This window comes from Tasmannia lanceolata, unplaced genomic scaffold (genome assembly GCF_043159265.1).
Source record: "Tasmannia lanceolata isolate RefF3 unplaced genomic scaffold, GAP_Taslan_0.1 ptg000019l, whole genome shotgun sequence".
In the NCBI taxonomy this organism is placed as follows: domain Eukaryota; kingdom Viridiplantae; phylum Streptophyta; class Magnoliopsida; order Canellales; family Winteraceae; genus Tasmannia; species Tasmannia lanceolata.
The window spans coordinates 10,665,091-10,687,422 of record NW_027518696.1 but is presented as its reverse complement, the minus strand read 5'-3'; the positions used below and the strand labels follow the sequence as shown (position 1 = coordinate 10,687,422).

At 40.1% G+C, this 22,332-nt stretch overlaps 1 protein-coding gene across 5 annotated transcripts in view; it reads right to left on the bottom strand.

Annotated features, from left to right (window-relative positions):
• The window catches only part of LOC143852521 (vacuolar protein sorting-associated protein, putative (DUF1162)), a 133,999-nt gene that overhangs the window by 9,481 nt on the left and 102,186 nt on the right, over positions 1-22,332 (bottom strand). For all 5 annotated transcript variants that reach the window (XR_013236781.1, XM_077361923.1, XM_077361926.1 and 2 more), the window contains 12 exons: positions 21,450-21,914; positions 21,143-21,329; positions 20,231-21,059; positions 17,513-17,629; positions 17,042-17,315; positions 9,753-9,866; positions 9,518-9,601; positions 8,213-8,263; positions 7,948-8,121; positions 7,465-7,790; positions 7,002-7,379; positions 6,444-6,528 (listed from right to left, as the gene is read on the bottom strand). Coding sequence is in view for 4 of the 5 variants with exons in the window: in XM_077361923.1 (XP_077218038.1) it covers positions 6,444-6,528; positions 7,002-7,379; positions 7,465-7,790; positions 7,948-8,121; positions 8,213-8,263; positions 9,518-9,601; positions 9,753-9,866; positions 17,042-17,315; positions 17,513-17,629; positions 20,231-21,059; positions 21,143-21,329; positions 21,450-21,914 (3,084 nt within the window). In the remaining variant the exon portion in view is untranslated. The remainder of the gene's footprint in view (positions 1-6,443; positions 6,529-7,001; positions 7,380-7,464; positions 7,791-7,947; positions 8,122-8,212; positions 8,264-9,517; positions 9,602-9,752; positions 9,867-17,041; positions 17,316-17,512; positions 17,630-20,230; positions 21,060-21,142; positions 21,330-21,449; positions 21,915-22,332) is intronic.

Here is a 22,332-nt window from a genome sequence, read left to right as displayed (position 1 = left end):
TGTGTAAACGCTCCATAGACGGGTGACCTAGACGGCAGTCCCACTGGTATGCATCGACCGAGCCATGTAGAATCGGATGGAACGGAGTGCAGTCGAGACGATAAAGGCCATCGACTTCACGGCCCGAGCCAATCGTCCTCCCAATCGAGAGATCATGAAAAAGACAATATGAGGGAAAAAATGAGATAGAACAATGAAGATGCTTTGTTAATTGACTAACAGAAAGTAAACTGAAAGGTGACTTGGGGACACAGAGCACAGATGATAATGTAATGCCTGGTGAAGGGGAACAACTGCCAACACCAGTGATAGGAGAGGTACTTCCATCAGCAAGAGTAATAGAACGTGAAACAAAATGATGAAAATCATGTAAGGATGACTGGGTACCTGTCATGTGATGAGATGCTCCCGAATCAATAATTCAGGAGCTAGAACTAGAAAAGAACGAAGCAGGAGAACTACCTGGCTGAACAAGACCAGCAGTAGGAGGGCGGCTGACAAACCTGAAACGCTATAGCTCATCATAGTCGGCACGAGAGACGACCATCTGATCGGTCGGAGTAGCCAGTGGTGTCTGTGAGGGGCTGTCAATAGGAGCAGGCGAATCTGGAAGGTCAAAATGTGCAGTATGGCCCTGACGAGGATCTGGAGTGTGACGCAGCTCAGGATGAAGATCAAAGCATGTCTCGTGATAGTGACCCTCACGCCTACAATGAGTACAATAGGGCCGAGCTCGACCTCCACGGCCACCCTCTTGGCCGCGACAAAGAATGCCTCCTCCTCGGGAAGGGCGGTCAGCGGCTCCATAAGCAGCAGTAGTCGAGACATCCACAGGAGTAGGAACAGTAATGCCAAGTGCACAGTGCTGAGCTCGTAAAAATACCTCCTGAAGAGTGAGTACAATATCAAATCAAAGGATGTGCTGTCGAAGATGAGTGAACTCTGGTCCAAGACCCTAAGGAAATGAAGAACACGGAGCTGATCCCGCTGTCTGGCTGCCGTGGTAAGATCAATGGTGAGACGCATAAGAGCATCCAGCTGCTGGCAATAGGAGACAAACTGTCTGTAGTAATCATGGACTGTAGAATCACCGCGCCTGTGACCCATCCAGCGCGAATAAGTGTCGCAGAGACAGGCGACATTCCCCTCACCAGAATATAATGCCGCAGTGTGCTCCCATACCTTTTTGGTAGTAGGGAGATCCACCACGGTGCTAGCAATGGCAGGGGCCATACTCTGCCATAGAAGTGTACGAACAAGGGCATCATCTACATCCCAATCATCAAAGATAGGGTCAGTCTCAGGAAGGGGATTACGACGAATAATAGAAATATTTCGTCGGGCCTTCAGATATGTCTCTACAGCAATCTTCCAAGTCAAATAGTTGGATCCATCAAGACGGGAAGTGGTAATCGGTGGGAATGACGCATCCACCGAAGACAGAGACGACGACGCAGCCTGACGCGGCTGGAAACTAGTAGCCATAGCTGGAGTACGAATGGTAGGGTCCTCAATACTAGGGGTATCTTCCATAAGAGACCGGGAAGAAGACTGAAGAGGACCAACAACGAGCAAGTAGAGACAGGGATGAAGACTATAAGGAAGCTAATAGACCGCGGCTTCGTGAGGACAACATATGCATAAGGGAGACATGAGATAGCCTCACGACATAAAGACAAAGTCAAGACAACTCCGAGCCACAAACATCGCAATGATGTAAGTACAAATTCAGAACAACACCATGAAGATAGGGATCAAGCCGAACAAGAAAATCTAGGGCATAGCTATGACCCAAAAGAGGAAGAAGAGATTATGATGGATCAGATTAGGGCAAGGAAGAGTGGGGAAAAGAGGGTACTGTAGCAGGAACGGTAGCGATTTACTATAGCAGTACTGTAGCGATTCACTGTAGCAATGTACTGTAGCGGGTACTATGGCAACACTGTAGCAATTTACTGTAGTAGGTACTGTAGCAAAGAATGGAGGGGTTATGGTTAGGGTTAGGGATGGAGAAGATAGAGGTGGAGGTTAAGGTTAGGGTTAGGGAAAAAAGAAAAGAAAAAAAAAATGGCCCTAGGCATCCATGCCCTAGAGCTTTGATACCATGCTGAGAGAGGTAGAGAAAAGAGAGAAAGTAAAGAGTGAGAGAAACGATTGAGTTAGGGTTCTCCCCCTCACTCATGTAATATAAATAATAAAGAGTGAAGTACAAAGAGAAGTATGCCCTTGGGCTACAATAAAGACCTAAAGACCTGTTAACAGATAGCAATGGAAATAAAATTCCATGGAAAATAAAAGGCTAAAAACTAAAATATGGAAATGAAAATCCAAGAAACTAAATAACATGGAAGTAAATCCCTAAAAGTCCTAATGGGAAACTATGCCACTTATTGGGCCTACAATCCCCATCATTCTCCCACTCTTGAAATAGACTAGCCCTCGAGTTCTAGTCCGCCCGGATAAAAAATGTAGGCAACCCACTTGAGCAGTTGAAGTCGCAATCCATTGGAGGCACTCCTGATGTCTAATGCTCATGACAAACGTGAGAGTAAACTAAAATGCCGGTGGAGCGATAGGGAAGAAATCGCCAATGCAGAATCAGTAGAAGACGAACCGCTACAGAGAAGTAAACTGACTGGGAAGATAGTAACATACTCCTCATGGATTGGAGTGATAGCTATGGGTAGCATCAATCCTTGCTTTGTAATCTCATCTGGTCCAGTAGAATCAGCAATAAAGTCATCCCCTATAACCGAATCAGGCTCTGTGATGTCAGTCTGACAATCCTCCAGATGATCGTCATGTGCACTTAAATCCTCGATCTCAATCTCCATAATCACCTCAATCAAAGCATGTATTGTAGAATCAATATTGTCACGGTGCTCATGTAATGATATTGAATCGACATCCTTAGTGGACTGCGCGTGCTCTCCATGCTCAGGCAATGCATCATGACTCTCTGGATCGGTATCCGCTATCTCTGACTCTGTGTCTGACATAAGCTCAGGTTCAATGTCTATACGGTCTCAACAACATTGGCATCTGGCTCCTCAATAGTGTTAGCAACTTCCTTTTCTCCTTGAGAAATAACATCATCAACAGGTGGTAGGGGAGAAGAACTAGCTAAGTAGCTCTGCCAAACCCACTCACGCATGCGATGCTCTAGATATTTGTTCGCTGCTTCAATTTTGGCTTCTCTTTCATGACGGACTGCAGCTTCTCATTCACGTTGAACTGCTTCTTCATGTCCAACCTCTGCTCATACCGATATACCACTGGCTCATAAATTCTCATAAACTCATCACAGACCACCTCCCAATGACGGAATGGTGGTTTGCCTAAGTAACAACGCCATGTCACAATGTCCCTCCACAACAATTGGGCGCCTTGTCTCACGGTCTCTCTAGCTAGGCAAATGGTCACTCGGTGATTATGGTTGTAGTACACATGGTATTCCTCAAAGGTAGCAATCCATCGTAGACATGCATCCTCATCCTGAGGGTCGTACCTATGGAAATATGGAACCCGTGGTGCAGTCATAGTGGGGTGAATCAACGTAGCATGGCCCAAGATGGAATCAATGAAAATCAACCGTCAGATCTGGCCGTGATGTCCAAAGGAAAACAATGTCTTTTGTAGATCTCATATCGGACTCCTGGATGGCTCGGATTAGCAGTTTGACCAAAGCGGACGAAAACAGATGGACGATGAAAGTTGCTCGAAATAATGCTTGCGTTCGCTACTAAGAGTGGGCTAGATAGACTCTTCAAGTCGTCTTGGTCAACTCTCGTGTTAATGGCAATGCCAAATTCCGAATCAAAATTGCCCAAGTGAAGAGAGATAAACAGAAACATGGAGAGAGAAGAAAAATTCTACTTTTTTTCCTTTTTCCCGTCTTTTCTCATCTCTCTTTGAGTGGTCACGTGACCATTTACAAGTAATAGAGAGGGGTGGTCCATGGGAAAAAGGGGGGTGTCCAAGGGAAAGAGGGGGCGGGGTTTTCTACTTTTTTCTATTTAGCCGGTTCTGAACTTATGCAAGAAGCAACGCCTCTTTCTTCACGAAAGAGCATAGGGTGGTGGTGGTGTGACGTGGCTCCGGCATGCAGGCGACGATGTAGGGCTGTTGACGACAATGTTGCAAAGGTGGCGTCAAACGGCGGTGGTGCATGGATTTGCAATGGAAAAAGCTGAGCGATGGTGGCCCGTCCGGCACTGGCGATGGTGAAGGAAGTGGGTTTCTTGGTTTTTTTCTTGTCGATTGTCAGATGGGTTGGGGATTTGGGCTGGAAAGGAAGGAGGTGGGCTGGGGTTTGGGCTTGAATGGAAGGACGGGGCTGGAGAGGAAGGAGGTGGGGTTTTAGGTTTAGGGTCTTAAGGTGGATTAGGGTTCTAAAAGATGGCGGGCTAGGGATATGGAAAGGGGCTGAAAAACTGAAATTGTAAGGGGTTTGTACGTCGGATAGGGCTGAGAGTTCAAGGGAAAAAGAAGGATGGATTGGTTGGGGTGTTTGGTGCTTGGACAAGGAGTGACAGGGGTTGAATTAAGAGGCTTTGGGACTGGTTTAGGGTATGTTTCAGACTGTGGCGGAGGAAATAACTGGTTCTGGTGCCTATGAAAATGGCCAAAGTCACACAACTTTCTGGGAAGCAAGGTGGTGGTAACGGGCAGAGAAGAAATTTGATTCTTTGGCCTCGTTTCTGCTCAGAAGCCCTTAAGAATGACCCTCAGAAGATCTGCTCTGATTTTCACGGCGAAAATGCAGATTTTTACCGTAGATGCTTAGATCTTCTCTAATACCAAATATGATGTAGGCTAGGGAAGAGAAATAGAGGAAAGAGGAGAAGAAGAAGAAGAAGGGAAGAGAAGGAGAAGGAGAAGAAAAGCGAAGAAGAATACAACAGAATAGGAAAGAGGAAGAAGTGATCTTTAGAGAGAAATCTGTACTCAATTCATCAAAAATCTTCTAATACACGAGGCCCATATATAGGCAATCGAAATAAAATTCCATGGAGAATAAAAGCCTAAAAACTAAAACATGAAAATGAAAATCCTAGAAACTAAATAACATGGAAATAAATTCCTAAAAGTCCTAATGGGCAACTATGCCACCTATTGGGGCCTACAATCCGCATCACACCCATAGTCGAGCACAAACAAACCTCTGCTCATACCCTGGACAAGATCCAACAACAATTAGCTGACCTACTACGATCCAAAAACGAAAACTCAACGAGGGCAAAAAATGAATCGAGAGAAAAAAACACAATCCCTCTACACCACTCCAAATCCTATAAGATCAATTTTGGTCTCATAGGATTTTTATTTCCGTCCAAACCTTCATCATTTCCCCCAACACAAACCCTTGATCGAGCACATTACTCAACTTTTATCAAAGCTATTTTTTTTTCCACATATTTTCAAGGAAATAACACAATAGAATACCCAAACATCCTAAAAAAACACCATAAATCTTGTAAAATCATGCTCCATCGACCTTCAACATCTTTTGGTCTCTTTGGGTCAAAACAAAAAACATCTTTTGGTTTCAAGACATGTTTGTATGACGGCATGATGATGCCACTTATTTGGGTGCAGAGGAAAACACACAGAAAAAAGAGAAAAAACCTGCTCTAATACAAGAAGGAATGAGAAAATAGCAACTATAGAGAAGAGGGGATGGAGAGAAATAGGGTTTTGGAGAATACAGAGAACGAGAGAGTTAGATGACTCCCCTACCAACGACATTATATTAATAAAATATATATCATAATTACAAGTACGCCCTTTTGTCCCACATAAGCAAATTACACTGATTCAACAATAGTAAATTATAGTTCTCTCTTATAGTTGAGACAAGTTTCTAGTACTGCAATTTATTTTCTCAATTGTGTGTACTTGTTACAAATTACTGTGCGGTTCAAGTACAATATTATGAAAATTCCTTTGCGGTTCAAGCCCATTATTTCATACTTCGAAGAAATTTCTCTCGGTATCAAAACAGGAGATAGACCTGTTCATGAAAATTTTCTAAAGTATTCATTAGCTGACCCAACCTAGTTTGGGACAAAGGCTTAGTTGAGCTGTTGAGTTGAGTTGAGTTGAGTTGAGGTTCAAGTACAAACAACACAACCAATAATTTTATAAGGGATTTATGAAATTTGCACTTCAACAAGGTGGTTTTCTCTATACAAATATCCCATTCCAATAACCAGATCCAATCAAAACTTAATTGCTTGTTTCCAGTCAGGCAGCAATATTCAGTAGTATCCTCTTATACTTCCATCTGCGGACACATTTAGTATATATGCTTGGAGAATAGATTTTAAGAGAAAATTATAAATTTGAAAGCTTCAATTTAAATATTAAAATGGATAATGTTATTAAAGAATGGGCATGGGGTGTTCGTTTCCAAGCAGACAACAATATGTCAACATTCTCACCTGAACAGCAGCGCTACTGACAAGAACAAGTGATTCTGGTGCAGTAAGACCTTCACTTCTAAGCATCCATGGGGTGCTGGAGAAGCTGTAATATGGAAAATGTGAATGAGAAAAGATAATTCATTGAACATTTAGGGGCTGTTTGGATACGTGGATTTTAAAATCCAGGTTTTAGTTTCAAAGCGGTGTAAAATTCTGGATTTTACAATCCATTATCCTGGATTTTAAGTAAGAAATCCAGGTTTTAGAAGTCTCTCCCCCATCCTGAGATTTCGAAAACCTGGAAACACGGGACGATCTCCTATTCTCTCGCTTGATGGAAAGAAGAGCGAGAATTTAGAAAACGACAGACGGTCTCCTTCACTCGTCTCCCATCCAAGATTTTAAGGAAATCCAAGATTCTAAAATCCGCTTATCAAACGGCCCCTTAATAGATTGTGAGATAGCACCAGGGGGAAGTAGCTTGCTATAGTATCCACCTAAAGTAGTTATCAGATCTTTCTTGATCTCTACGAAGCTATGTGGTGCATCAGAAAGAAATATCAAAAACAAAATCACCTTACAGTCAACTTGACAGGAGCCAAATTGAACACTTCAACGTATATCTTCTTTTGCCTTCTTGCCAGGAGGAAAATTTGTTGCCAAGGAGCTCCAATTGGAACTACAGATGGTAATGATGGAAAGCTTCCGTGGCTTTCTAGGAATTGAGACACACTCAATGAATGAAATTGGCCTGAACTTATGTTTTTCATAGACTCATAATCCCAAACATGTGGAAAGAACTCTGGTCCACCACGAGAACCACTGTCCATAGTCTGCAGTTCAGAATTTGATCGCCGTTCGGTTCTGCTCTGTAAATTTAAATTTACAGTTCTAACAAAGTCAACCAAGCTTAAAAGCACTAGCTCTTCAAACTCAATACGAATAGGTGCCAATCTGCAAGCATTTTATGGAGTATGTATTATTGAAAGTATTAATCCCAGCATTAACAAAAAAAGCCTGGTTATAATGTGGTAGTTACCTTATATTAATATGTTCAAAGGAAAGTAATGAACTTTCTTTGTTCCTCCATTTCGCAGCAGCTAAGCAGAAAATGGGTTCACATGTATTTTCAAAACCAGTAAGGCTAACATTTTCATTCCTGGTCTTCGAGTTATCCTCTTTAGTTTTTACTAGGAGAGTGGAATTTCCTCTAGGTTCATGATCAAAGGATAGAATAACAGGATATGGAGTGTTGCGCAACTGGTTATCGATTTGCAGAGAAGAGATTTGAATGGAAAGCTTTTGCTGATCCACACTCTGTAATAAATTGATCCTGGTATCCTTTGCACACGCAAAAACCAATTCCTGCATATAAACATCAAGGGATGGAAAATGTAGGGACTAAGTCACTATGGAAATATAAATCTACCCTGTATTAATAGTTGTTGCTATATCATAGAAATACTAAATGACACGTTGTTTTGTTCATAACAAGAAAAGATCAAATGCAATTTCAATGCACCTGTGGAGAAGAGTTAATCAAGGAAATCCCAATAAATGACAAATGTATTGTGATTCTCTCACTAAAATCGACAAATATTTCCTTCTGATTAAGTTGCTTTTTTTCTTTGAAGCCGGGAAAACCAGCTTCCTTCATATCTTCTGGAATGTGATAATTTGAAATGATACTAAGCACCTGCAGCACACAAATAAAACCAATTGTTCTAATTAGCATATGTCAAAAATTCCTCTAATCAGCCACAAGAGCCAAATGGTGAAGAGTACACCTTGATTGCTCTCTCTGCACGCGTGGAGAAAAATAATCTTCTTTCAGGTTTCTGCAGCGACAACTAAGTATAAGTTACAATTTACAAACAATGTTGATGCAGGTAAACAACTAGGAATCCAACAAAAGTAGAAAACTTGCTGGAAAATGAACAATCACATAAACAATCCAATACAAACAATGCTAGAAAGAGATAAACAATCCAATACAAACAATGCTAGAAAGAGATAAACAATCCAATACAAACAATGCTAGGGTAAAAACAAAAGCCCCAAAAGAGGTATTTCATAAGAATTCATTAACCTCTTGAAAAGTATATCAAAACACATATAGGCCCAAAACACCTTAAAATGTAACTTTTATCCTAATAATCGGTATAATCAATTTCAGCCATGTATAAACCTAAGTAAAGCCTAAAAACGAAACCCCAAAAGAGATATTTCATATAAGCATTTGTTAGCCTCTTGAAAAGTACATCAAAACCTCTCTCTCTCTCTCTCTCTCTCTCTCTCTCTCTCTCTCTCTCTCTCTCTCTCTCTCTCTCTCTCTCACACACACACACACACACACACACACACATGGGATTTGCTAGCGTCCATCGCAGATGGTCTGTTACATGTCAGAACAGCCACACAGGCTCACTTTACAGCAGCTTTTGTCTTCATTCATGAGGTGGCTCATCTAACATGCAACAGACCATCAGCGATGGATGCTAGCAAATCCTTATATATATATATATATATATATATATATATATATATATATATAGTAGGTACTCCCTGGAGTAGATAATTTATCTACTCCCTAGCTTAAAATCACAGTTGGGGCCACAAAAGGATTAATTAAATTTGATTCCGCAGAATATTATATTTTTAGATTTTATTGGTTTTTAAGAAAGGTAAAACTGTGGTTAGAGTCTTAGACTACAACCATGATTTCTCATAGTCAAGAAGAAATGACAAGCAGGGAAGCTTAAGCAATGAATTTCAGGTCAGCAGATCATAGCGCCCACAAAAGGAGTAATAATTATAAATGCAACTAGTGATGAGAAGAGCCTAACCTCATTTACTACTAACATTGAAAACCATAAGGTTCACACATAACAATGCAAATAAAAAATCCTGTGAATCCAATATGTAGGGGAAAAATTAAAGGTTATGTTGGGTTCACCACAAACTCAAGACCACACCATGCAAGATTGAAGGCAAAATACAAGGAATCTTGGATTCAAGTCAGGAACTTCTCAAAAAGCCTACACTTACTGTTTTCAGATTCAACATAATGAATGGAAAACTAAGTAATGTACCTCAGATGTTGATGGTAAGTAGACAGGTGAATACTCCCTTACATCATCAAGGCTGTAAGATCCTAAAACACGTTCCCCAGGCACCTAGTAGTTGACAAATAAAGATACCAATAAACATCATGATGCATCTAGCATTTTTTTTATGAAATAGGGTATCCCCACGCCATTTTAGGGAGGGAGTAATCCCTATGGATGTACGCATCCATAGCATTTTGACCAGCAGGAGTTTGCATACCTCAATAACGAGACGATGTGGACAACAAGGTTCATCCCAGGCATATGGGCATGATGTGCAAGGATGCACAGTCGTTTCAAAGGTTTCACACTTTTGCTGGTAAATTCGAAGCCTCTACAAAAGTATCAAAAAGTAGATCATCGGACCTCTCAATTGATATATCTAATTTACATGAAGTTAAAAACTTAAAATTAAACTACAGATACATATTGCATCAATCTGATGGTAGAAGACATTGGATGAAACTTAATCAAGAAAGGTTACGAGGGGTAAATTGATATCAAGGCTCGTATATAAAATATTGGTGATAAATCCAATAAACAATTTACTAAAAATAGACTAGTAACTAGTATTCGGGGCCCATGCTATGCATGGGTGTAAAGTGGTGCGCCCCGCTCTATCAAACATGACGTGTAAAATGGAGGCCCCCAAATACATGTGTTTGGGGCTTTGGGCAGAGTTGGTGGGCCCCACATCATCAAAACAGGAAGGGTAAAATGGATGGCCGACTCCAGCCCACCATACCATAAAGTGTAAAATAGTGGGCCCAACCTCATGCATGAGTTTGGGTGGAGAGGGTGGGCCCGCCATATCAAGCATAAAATGGTGGCCCCCGCCCATGCTACCCTCATCAAAACATTAACTGAAATTATAGCTGAAAAACTTAACAGAGCAAAAAAAAGAAAAAAATGCAATGTAGTAGGATAGAAAGGGATAGAGATGATAAAAAGAGGCGTGAATACCCAAGAAAATGCAATGCAGTAAGACAATCCTTGTTTTTTTTTTCTTGGAATGGCAGTAAGACGATCCTTGTTGTTTGATCGCCTAATTAGAAAATGAAAACAAATTAAGTAATTGAGAATTTTATATCTTATTAAGAACTCACCAATTAACCACAGTGAGGAAAATAAGAAAGAGATGTGATTAGACCTACATGCCACATTCCTACAAAATAGAAGCCATGATCGAGATTTGCGTGACTGTTGAAAAAGGAAAATTCTAACAAAGGAGAGAGACAAGGAGCTCACCTCAAAGGGTTATGTGGCAAATGTGGGATTTGTTCATGGCAGTATTTACTGAATATAGCTCGAACCCTTGTATTTCAAATAAAGGTTCTCAAGCTCTATTAGGGTCAATCAGTTCTTACGGCTTGTTTCCATGTCAATTGTCTTCCCTCTTCCGTGTTGGATGACCGTTCTCCGTTTTCAGTCCTTCACTATTCGGGTGAGCCCTTTTCATTGCCTCCATGAGTCTTTGGGCATGTTTGCTTTGTTCATAAGTTGGCTTTTGGCTTGGATAATTTGGCTGCCTGTTTAGAAAAATATCTTTCTTAGCTCCTCTCGCACACAGAAAGGGTACAAGTATTACAGTCCTACTCTAAGATGATCCTTTGTCTTTGCTTACGTCACCTTTTTTGAGAATACCTAATATTTTTCAAACTGACATTGATCCTGTTCATAAATCTAGTTTGCCTCTCCCTATACTGGTTTTGCTGTGCCTACGTCACATTCACCATTGCAGGTTTATTCTCATGGTCCTTGCCAAATTGTGCTCTCTAATCAGACCGCTTCTACTTCGATGCCACCCCATTCCGATCCACCTCCTCCTCAGTCTGGTAGAACCGCCTCAGGTATTGAGATCCCCTCTGCTCCTATTGAGTCCCCTATTGCTTCTCGTTCTCGTGCTCGTTCCTCTGCTCACCCAATTTCTCATTTTGTGTCTTATGATCTTGTTTCTCCATCCTACATGAGTTTTCTTTCCTCTTTGTCATCTATTGCCCTTATTAAGTCTATTAAGAAGTCTGTTGCAGAGGCATTAGCTTATCCAGGTTGGCGTTCTGCCATGAAGGCTAAGATGGAGGCTCTCTATTCTAACGGTACATAGGAGCTGGTTCCACTTCTTAAGGGTGCCTAAGCTGTTGGATGTCGTTGGGTGTTTACTGCGAAGTATTTGCCAGATGGTACAATGGATCGTTTGAAAGCCCGCTAAGGGCTATACCTAGGCGTATGGTGTGGACTACACAGAGACTTTTTCTCCAGTGGCCAAGATACGATTAATTCGTGTGTTTATCTCCTTGGCTTTTAAGCATTGTTGGACTCTCTATCAGTTGGATGTGAAAAACGCCCTCCTACATGATGACCTATCTGAAGAGGTGTATATGGAACAACCTCTTAGTTTTGTTGGTAGGGGGAGATTGGTCCTGTATGTCGTCTTCGGAAGGCGTTATATGGGCTAAAACAGTCTCCACAAGCTTGGTTTGTAAATTCAGGAAAACCACTAGGCGATTTGGTATGAGGCAGTGTGCAGTCAACCACTCAGTATTCAATGCCCATTCTGATGATGGTTATATCATGTTGATTGTGTACGTGTATGACATTGTGATTGCTGGGGATGATGAGAGAGGTATTCAGCGACTTAAGACGTTCCTTCAGACGGAGTTTTGTACCAAGGACCTAGGACGTCTTCGGTAATTTCTGGGTAAAGCGGTGGCATATTCCCTAGGTGGTCTTTCCTTGTTCTGGATACATTAGAGGAGGTGGGCTCATCAGGAACAAAGCCGACTAAGGTTCTTATGGATCCCAACGTGAAGCTTTATCCGGATTAGGGGGAGCTGTTGGACCTTGGTAGGTATAGGAGGCTTTTTGGTGATTGGCTTGACTGTGACTCGTCCTGACATATCATATGCAGTGGGGGTAGTTAGTCAACTTATGAGTTTTCCTTGTACTTCGCACCGGGGAGCAGCCTGCGATAGTGAGGTACTTGAAAAGTACTCCTGGAAAAGGCATGTTCTTCGGGAAGCATAATCATATGAGGATAAAAGGGTTTACAAATGCAGATTGGGCAGGATCTCCAGTCGATAGGAGGTCAACTGCGGGTTATTGCACCTTGTGGGCGGAGATATAGTGTCTTAGCGGAGTAAGAAACAAGATGCAGTGGCTAGGTTGAGTGCAGAGGCAGAGTGTCGAGCTATGGCTCATACGTGTGGACAGTAGACCTTGTTGAGGTCTCTTCTGAAGCAGATTGGTATTCCTTCTTCATCTCCAGCATCTTTGCACTATGATGATAGGGAAACACTTCATATCACTTCTAATATGGTGTTCCATAAGAGGATGAAGATTAAAGTAGACTGTCACTTCGTTCGTGAGAAGCTTCAAAGTGGAGAGATTATTACCACCTTCAATTGATCTGGAGATCAGATCAACTGGCAGATGTGTTTGCTAAACCATTGGGGAAGTCCAAATTGAGAAATATTTGTAACAAGCTGGGGTTGTCTGATACATACACTCCAGCTTGATGGGGAGTGTTAGAAGGGTGTTTTGGTCTTTACAAACCCTATTGTATAAAAAAAAACACACACACACACATATCATATTATGTGAGAGCTCTCTAAGCTCTATCATCTTCTCCCTCATTCTTCTTCTTCCTCTTCTCCGTTTTCCATGTTAACTAGGTTACATCGAACAATTATCAAATCAAACGAATGCAGATTGTTCTTCCACTATGGGAAAGTCTTGATGGAGCAACCTTGTGATAAGTTTGTGATAAGTTTAATGGTTTGTGAGCAGCTACTCAAATAAGCTTATCTGAGCAGAGCTCACAAACCATTGGGGGGGCCACATTTTTTGGGGGATCCAATGCATTCATTTGGAAGGCCCTTCCATGGATAGGGTGTGTACCAAAAATCAGATCAATAGGATCATCCTAACCCAATCAAAGGTGGAGGGGAAAATGGACAGACACTGTGTGTCCATGTTTCTGCCCATTTTTTCCCTCCACAAATGGCAGGGTTAGGATGATCCTATAGGGCTGATTTTTTGTACACACCCTATCCATGGAAGGGCCTTCCAAATGAATGCTTTGGAGACCCCCCCCCCCCATGATCCTATAGGGCTGATTTTTTGTACACACCCTATCCATGGAAGGGCCTTCCAAATGAATGCTTTGGAGACCCCCCCCCCCCCCCTCCCCCACACACACACACAAAATAAATAAATTGTGGGGCCACGTGTTTGTGAGCTCCTGCTTAGAAAAACCATTTCCTTATATATATATATATATATATATATGCGTTGTATCTGAGGGAGATCTCAGATAAGCTTATATGAGCTAGCCACTACAAATAGCACATCACTTATGTTCTTTGACTCATCCAAACCATTCATTCCATAAAACCTAACATAGATAGGGTGTTCCTAAGAAATCATCTCCATATGATCTTCCTAACCATTCGATCCACACAGTCACAAAATGGACCCATTTAATAGCCGTCCATTTTAAACCTCCACAAATCAAGGGTTAGCATGATCCTATGGGGATGATTTCCTAGAAACACCCAATCTATGTTAACTCCTATAGAATCAATAGCTAACATAACCCAAACAACTTAGGTACCTACCCAATTTATACTCACTAGCTCAGATAAGCTATCTGAGGTCTCCCTCAGATACATTTATATATATATATATATATATATATATATATATATATGAGAATATTGTTTTTGAGCTCGCTTATATGAGCTCGAGCGTCAAAAACTCATGTGGGCCCACATTTTTGGGGTGATTCAAAGCATTCATTTGAAGGCCCTTACATAGATAGGGTGTGTACCAAAAATCAGGTCCATAAGATCATCCTAACCCATCAAATGGAAGGGTTAGGATGATCCAATGGAGCTGATTTTTTGTGGACACCCTATACATGATAGGGGATTCCAAACGAATGCTTTGAATCCCCCCAACAATGTGGGTCCACAGCTGTTTTTGAGCTCGAGCTACTCTCTCTCTCTCTCTCTCTCTCCATATATATATATATATATATATATATATATATATATATATATATATATATATATATATATATATATATATATATATGAGATTTGCTCGCGTCCATCGCAGAAGGCATTTTGCAGATGGTCTGTTGCATGTCATAGCTGTTAAAGTATTAAAGAATAAATAACGCCTTCTCCAAAAGCTTAAGCTTTTGGAGTAACTAGTTGTTTCACATGGTATCAGAGAAAATGCCTGGGTTCAAACCTCCTTGATGTCAAAAATCCACATGCAATTGTCATCCTAAAAGTGGGACCACATGTGCCATGTGTAGGGCAACCCAAAGAAACAGGGGCCACACGTGAGGGGGAGTGTTAAAGTATTAAAGAATAAATAACGCCTTCTCCAAACGCTTAAGCTTTTGGATTAACTAGTTGTTTCACAATAGCAGCCATACAGGCTCACTTTTAAGCAGACTTTGTCTTCATGAGGTGGCTGCGACTTTGTCTTCATGAGGTGGCTGCGCTAACATGCAACAGACCATCCGCGAAATGCCTTCTGCGATGGACGCTAGCAAATCCCTAGACACACACACACAATATATATATATATATATATATATATATAGAGGAAAAGGATTGTACGCTCGACCGTACCTAAAGTTAGGTACGGTAGAGTGCCAAATCACATGGGTCCCCCATTTTTGGTGGGCATCTAAACCATTCATTTGCAAGGCCCCATCATAGATAGGGTGCATACCAAAAATCAGCACCATTGAATCATCCAAACCCCTCCAAAACTGGAGGGCAAAATGGGCAGATTTGTGGACAAACACTGTCTGTCCATTTTGGCCTCCACAAATGGATGGGTTAGGATGATCCTATGGAGCTGATTTTTGGTATGCACCCTATCTATGATGGGGCCTTGCAAATGAATGGTTTAGATGTCCACCAAAAATGGGGGACCCATGTGATTTGGCACTCTACCGTACCTAACTTTAGGTACGGTCGAGCGTACAATCCTTTTCCTCATATATATATATATATATATATATATATATATATATATATGAGTAATGCTATGGAAACCAAGAGTACCACCGATAGTGGACCCGAACAAATGCATGTTTGCCACGTAGCTTGGGGAAATCAACTATATAGGTTTACCCGGTTAGCAACAGTTTTATTAAAATAAAGTTTCTATAGAAAAAAATAGGAAAAAAGGAAAGAAAATCATGGCATATCTCCTTCCTCATATATCTCCCACGTCATCTCTCTCTCTCTCTCTCTCTCTCTCTCTCTCCATCATTTGGTTGCCTTCATTCTTCAATCTGCCGAGTTAAGCATATTCAGTGCCCAATCACAATGAATTGCAGCGATTTGAATGAAGGGAGAGGGCAAGGACGGATTTCATTAAAAAAAGTAATTTTGACATTACTGTACACTATCTCATGAAAAAATTATAGACACCAAGAAATTTTCTGCACAAACGCAATAAAATATTCAGTAACATTTGACTATTTTTTCCTTACGATATTATCTATCTCATTCTCTTTTTCTTCTTCCTGGAACTAGAACAAGAGAATTTGGAATCTGTGATTTGCTTCAATGCCGCTGAAATTTACTTCTTCATGTCTAGCCCTTGAGGACCCACACAAAAATCAATTGAATAGCTACAAATAAACCCACAAAGAAATCGAGCAAACCCTTCAGCAAACTCTGCCTTATAGATGAGTAGTTGATGTATTTTCATTTCTTCAGAATGTTGACATCCAAAGCTTGATCAAGTAAAATTCAAATTCTTGTGAAAGAGAAACAAAAACTAAACGTAAAGTTTCTGTGATGAAGGGACAACATGCTTTCACCATTTTAAACATTGAAAGATCCATTGAATCCCAAAGCAATCAGGCCACCAGCCGGAAATTTCTTGAAAACTATACCCATTTTCAAAGACTGATATCTATTTTGTGTGGTTATTTATCATTTGGATAACATTGTCCGCATATTATGTTCTAAGCGATCTTTTGATATGTTACAGAGATTTTGAGATTTTAGAGAGGAAGAAAGGAGAGAGAGAGAGAGAGAGAGAGAGAGAGAGAGAGAGAGAGAGAGAGAGAGAGAGAGAGAGAGAGAGAGAGAGAGAGAGAGAGAGCATGATCTTCGCCAACTTACCCTTTTTCTTCTTTGTTCTCGATTTCATTTAAAAAAAGCAACCGGTAGCCGGTATTTGCAGTGCCAAGAGGCAAGGTTCTATTGTAGGTGCGCTGGTGGGTTGTACTCTCGGTCTCCATATCATTTTCCTATATATATATATATATTCAAATATAACCACATGCATTATATGCCTAGCTACTTACTGTTAAGCGTTATAGACCTAGTTACATTATATGCCTAGTTAGTTACTGTTAAGGGTTATATACCTAGTTGAAGAGGGTATGAAAAATAACAGTACAGTTAGATGCAGACAAAAGTTTAACCTGATGAGATCGTATGAACATAGAAAAAACAATCGCTAACCTACCTCCATTGAGAGATTCTCGATTTTGTAAGGCATAAACCCAGTATTGTCGTCAGATAGAAGTATCAAGTATGTCCCTGTATTTCCATTAGAATTGCTAACAATCTTTTCATCACTACTTGAAACTCCAGCATTCTGCACTTCGACGCGGACCATGTTTAATGCACCAGATACATAATTGCGCATTTTCACTTGAGTATCTCCTAGCTGATCTGGAGGGAAACTGCCAGACCATTGCCATCCACGATCATTAAATCGAATGGAGACAAGCAACTCCCTGCGGCAAATTGGGGCAATGAATAAAAGTGACATACATATCCATGTAAGAGACACATTTCCAATTTAGGTATCAAAGGAAGAACAGAAAACAAGAGTGATGATTTGAACCATTACTTTCATTTCGAAGTGAAAGTGAAAATGATAAGCTTGGTAAACATTATATAGACAGAATACAATTCAAGCAGACATAACAACCTTTGTGTATCTGCCCAGTGAAGATGAGAATGCTGTCCAACACCCAAGCTATGAATGGAATTAGTTCCTTTTTGTTTGAAACATAACTCTTTGCTGCAGGCGTTACTAATGACATATCTGCAGAAAAAAGAAGCGTGCAAATTAGTAATTCAAACATGTTCAAATATGAAATAGGAACCGGAAAATACTAGCCATCAGATTCATGTTCCTATTGGTCATACAAAACAACATTTCAAATATTGCAGTGACATGAACATTCTTGTTTCCTATTTTTAGTCATACAAAACGGCATTTCAAATATTGCAGTGACATGAACTCTTTAGCATCAGCAATAATTTTAGGAAAAATATCACCATTCCATTTTTTAACATGTTCTCTTTGCAAACTAGATTAAAAAAAAAATCTTTTATTTATGCTTCTTTAAGCAATATATTATGTTTCGAGCATATCAAATGAAAAAGGATTACACAAAAAAAATTGAAAATTATCACACATCCAAACTGACAATATAAATCATTCAAACAATTCTATTATGCAAATATGTAACAGACCAATTTAATTTGTCATAAGGAAAATAAAATAAAAATCAGCATCCAAACAATAAAACCAAGCATCTATATAAGGAGGAAGGGCTGGTTCACTGTTCACAGTGACATGGCAGCCCTCCCCTTCGTCCCTCAAGTCTACATGGCAAGTATTTTCTGATGTGGCACTCCCCTAATTTATAAATTTTCCGTCCAAAAGGAGTGCATTTATAAAAATCAATTGCAAGTGCGTTTTTCCAAAATCCAAAACAACGATGTCGGTGCGAATTCATTCCTTCAAAACGCATATCAACCCATCTGTTGGTATGTTAGTTTTCGACTGTGAAACTGCATTTATTGCATTTCTTTCACCCCATTCCTATAAACCCTTTCACCGCTTCACCTACTTCCATGTCTTTTCCTATCCCATTAAATCAAGTTTGAAACATTTCTAAATCCCCCATTAAAAACACCCAATCGCTGCCACTGAAATAGAATTTAGAGGGCTTTGCTTTGCAACCATTTCGCCAAAAAACCCATCACTCTGCAAAAACATCAAAAGAGTAAGGGGAAAAGGGCACAGATCTGCATCTCTATCAATTAAATTACAACGTCCCTCAACTGCATCAACGAGGACTGTTGCTGCGATGTTCTCCATGCATCTCTTTCAACTTTTTGCAAACCATAGGTTTTCACTCTGTCCTCTAAGTCCATTTCCTACTTTTATCTCCTTCCACTTTACGAATTTTTGCAATATTTGATATGTATTGTCATTATCACTTTTCAATGGGAAATGATAGATTTGCACCCCTGTAGGATAATTCGCACCCCTTATAACATAAATTGTGGCAGACTTTAACCATTTTTGACGCAAGTCAAGTTGAAAGGGGGGCAAATTATCCTACAGTGGGTGCGAATTTATCATCACCGTTCTTTTATTTTCTTTTTGAGTTTCGGTCTGTGTTTCCTTAAACATGTCCTACCATTGATTTCCTTCAGTCAAAAGGGATTTTCCTTTTCCAGTTTAGGATATAAGGTAATTATGTTTTGTTCTTTCCTTTTTGTCTGGAAAAAAATCTCGGTGATTCGAGTTAGATTTCTTTTGTCAATTTTTTTCCAATAAAATGACTAGATCTACTAATATTTAGCTTTATCTCTGAGGTTTGCTCATTTTTTTTGTTACAAACGGCTCATTTTTGGCTAACTACGGACGACTCATTTTTTTTCCCATTCACAATTTTATCTCTTTTTCCAGGGTATTGGTGGCACGAATTCCTCCGAAGGTAGCTGTTTCAGTTGAAATTTCTGAAATTAATGGAAACATTCTTCAGAGCTAGTGAGAGCTGACAAACCAAACATGCAGTTTTATTCAACTTGCATATGTACATCATTTGAACAATGATGGGCATCGGATGAGCAGAGCTTTTGCCGGGTTCGGCCATGTTAATGGCGGGAGTCCATGGCATTTTTTTCATGATTTTATGTGCTATTTTTTGTAGCTGGATTTTTTGCATGGGTTGCTAGCTATTTATAATGTGAAGTAAATCATTTGTACATATTAGTTGGCCAAAATTTTCCATGGTCATTTTGTTTAAATTGGTTCTTAAAATGTATCAATATGATGTATATCTAATATTTATTTTCTTTCTATTCCTTCCTTCCAATGGCTATAGTTAAATTCATGTCTCATCGTTTCAAGCCAACAAACCATTTCGTCAACCAAACAAAGTGATTTGTCATTTGTGGCCATGGTAGATGACTCACAAATGCATGTCTTAATCAGCTTTCAGTTTCTCAAAGTTAAACACAAAACATCTTACAGTACCACCCATAAGCATGTTTTGTTTCTTTGATCAACTTCCAATTTCTCACAGTTTCGCTTCAGCCTAAATTAACTTCCAAACTGTGCATCGCACGGTTGTTCCCACTAGTACATCAATAAAGCAAATGAATTCATTTGAAAAGAAAATGTAAAAAAAAGGACACTGCCAAAAATTAAGAAAACAACATTATTAAAATAAAATGACGAATGCCCCACAAACATTAATCCAACAAAAAAACACTTTTAAAACATTTTTTGGTAGGTAAGCTGGGATTGAACCTCTGACCTCTAGGTTGAAGAGCAAAGCCTTGACCATTTAGCTAGAGGCTCAATCCCTATTAAATGTTTCAACAATCTAGTCCAGCAACTTACCTGGGTTGAAAAGTGATAGCTCTCGTCCTTGTAACAAGTGATCCAACAACAGGAGTTGATGTTACAGAAATGATGAATGCCGCTGTGGTTCCTGGTTTGGCTCCGGGTCGTGGAATAGCCACACTAGTTGAACCACTTGCCGAAGAAAGAAAAAATGGCATAGACCACATGGGGTTTATGCTATTCCCAGTCTCACATTCGTCCAAGTACGTACCCAATCTAACCATAAGATCACTTGCAGGGAAACTGCATGGAGGAGCGTACATGTATGCCTTAACCTTTCTTCTGCTTCCACTTTCTAATAGATCAGACTTTCTTCTGCTTCCACTCTCTAAAAGATCAGAACCATTTCCATCATTTATGGACAAATTCAGTTGGCTGTTTGCATTCCCCCATTTCCGAGAAGATCCTTCCCTAGCATCTAGAACATGGTTGGAAGAGTGATCAAGAAAATGTGTATAAGATGCAGTCAATGGGAATTGCCTGCTTAGAAACCCAAGGGAGTTCAGGCTAGAATTTTCTCTTAAAGATATGGTGTGATTTTTTGAGATCAAATTCACAAAATTATTGGCATTTGTGGGTATAGAAGACGCCATCTGCTCCGAAGACAAAATTTGAAGGCCATATTTCCTGGCCAGAAATTGTTGATCCCCAATCAAATTGTAACAGGAAGGTACCAAAAAGGTGTTCGCCTTCTTTTCATTGACACAATCCGAAATTTTAAGAGACAAACCAGTGCAATTATAAAGCAAAAAAGGAACAAAAACGCAAAGCTCACGAGCACCACAAAATGCATCCATCGTCTTCTCCAAGGTAATACAGATTGGACCTAGAATGAAAACCAATGCAGTTAGTAAACTAATTCATAGAATATCAAAGCCCATCAAAGCAACAGTGGGAAGAAGAGATCACCATTAGATTCATCAGGATGGAAGGTCAATGTTTCAGAGAAAGAAAACTTTGATTCGCTTAATTTTGCCATTGCAGTGAACATTTCTGCACGAGGAAACTTGGAAATAGCAGGTCTAAATCCGTCCATATGGAAAGTTATTCCCAGGTCATGTGTAGAATCAATGTGAAACACAAAAGCAGTATCAACCTGAAGAAATAAATGCCGTGAATCCCAATGCAAGTGTCACGTTAAAATATGTGCAATCCACAGATACGAAAAAAAAAAGTGTACTTAATGAAATATCCAGTTAGAACAAGCTGTACAAACCTCTGAAATGAATAGGGAACGAGTAACTCCACCACTTTCTACTGTCAAAGACAATGCCTTTGGGAGATAGTTTTTCACCAACAAAGGAGTAGTCAGCCTCACTTGGCGAATAATATGTTTCTTTAACTTTTCTGGATCATTCAGTCTTTGGTTGCCTTTTCTAAGAAGGTGCCTTGCAGTCTCTCGTGCGTGACAAGATAAGCTATTTTTTGCACCACTAGATGAAGGTAGGGTGACATCTTGAATTGATATGCAACAACGGAAAGGATCACTACTAGGATGAGAAGGATAACACACAAAGGATCGCAAAAATCCAAGCCTATTTTCCTGCGAAAGAATATTCGAGAGTGGATGTGCTTCACTCCACAAGTAATTGGTACCAAGTGGCCGCCATCGCATGCGACCAGCTTCAGCCAAATGCACTGGCAGTGGAAACTCTTGTCCTGGATATATTGGATCTAGGACCTAAAAACAACCAAAGTATTAAACAACCTTTTAAAGAATCTTTTACAACTGTGCAAGAAAACATTATACCTTTGGAAATATTAAAAGAAATAATGGTAATATTATCTATTATGGAGTATGCTATTACTCATATATGCAAGGAAGGTAATTTCATTGCAGACAGTCTGGCAAATCATGCTTGTGATACCAACATAAATTCAGTCTTTTGGGATTGGGCCAGCCTACCAAAGGACTCTATAGGAGCGGCCAGATGCGACCAATTGTGTATTCCTTATATTCGCAATAATTAATGTTGTTCCTCTGCGTGGGGAGGGGGGGGGGGAGGATTCACCGCTCTATTTTTTGTATTATGCTGGGTTAGGGGGAAGGTTTTATGTCCTTCTCTTGTATCTTTTATTCTTATTAATATAATTTAAAG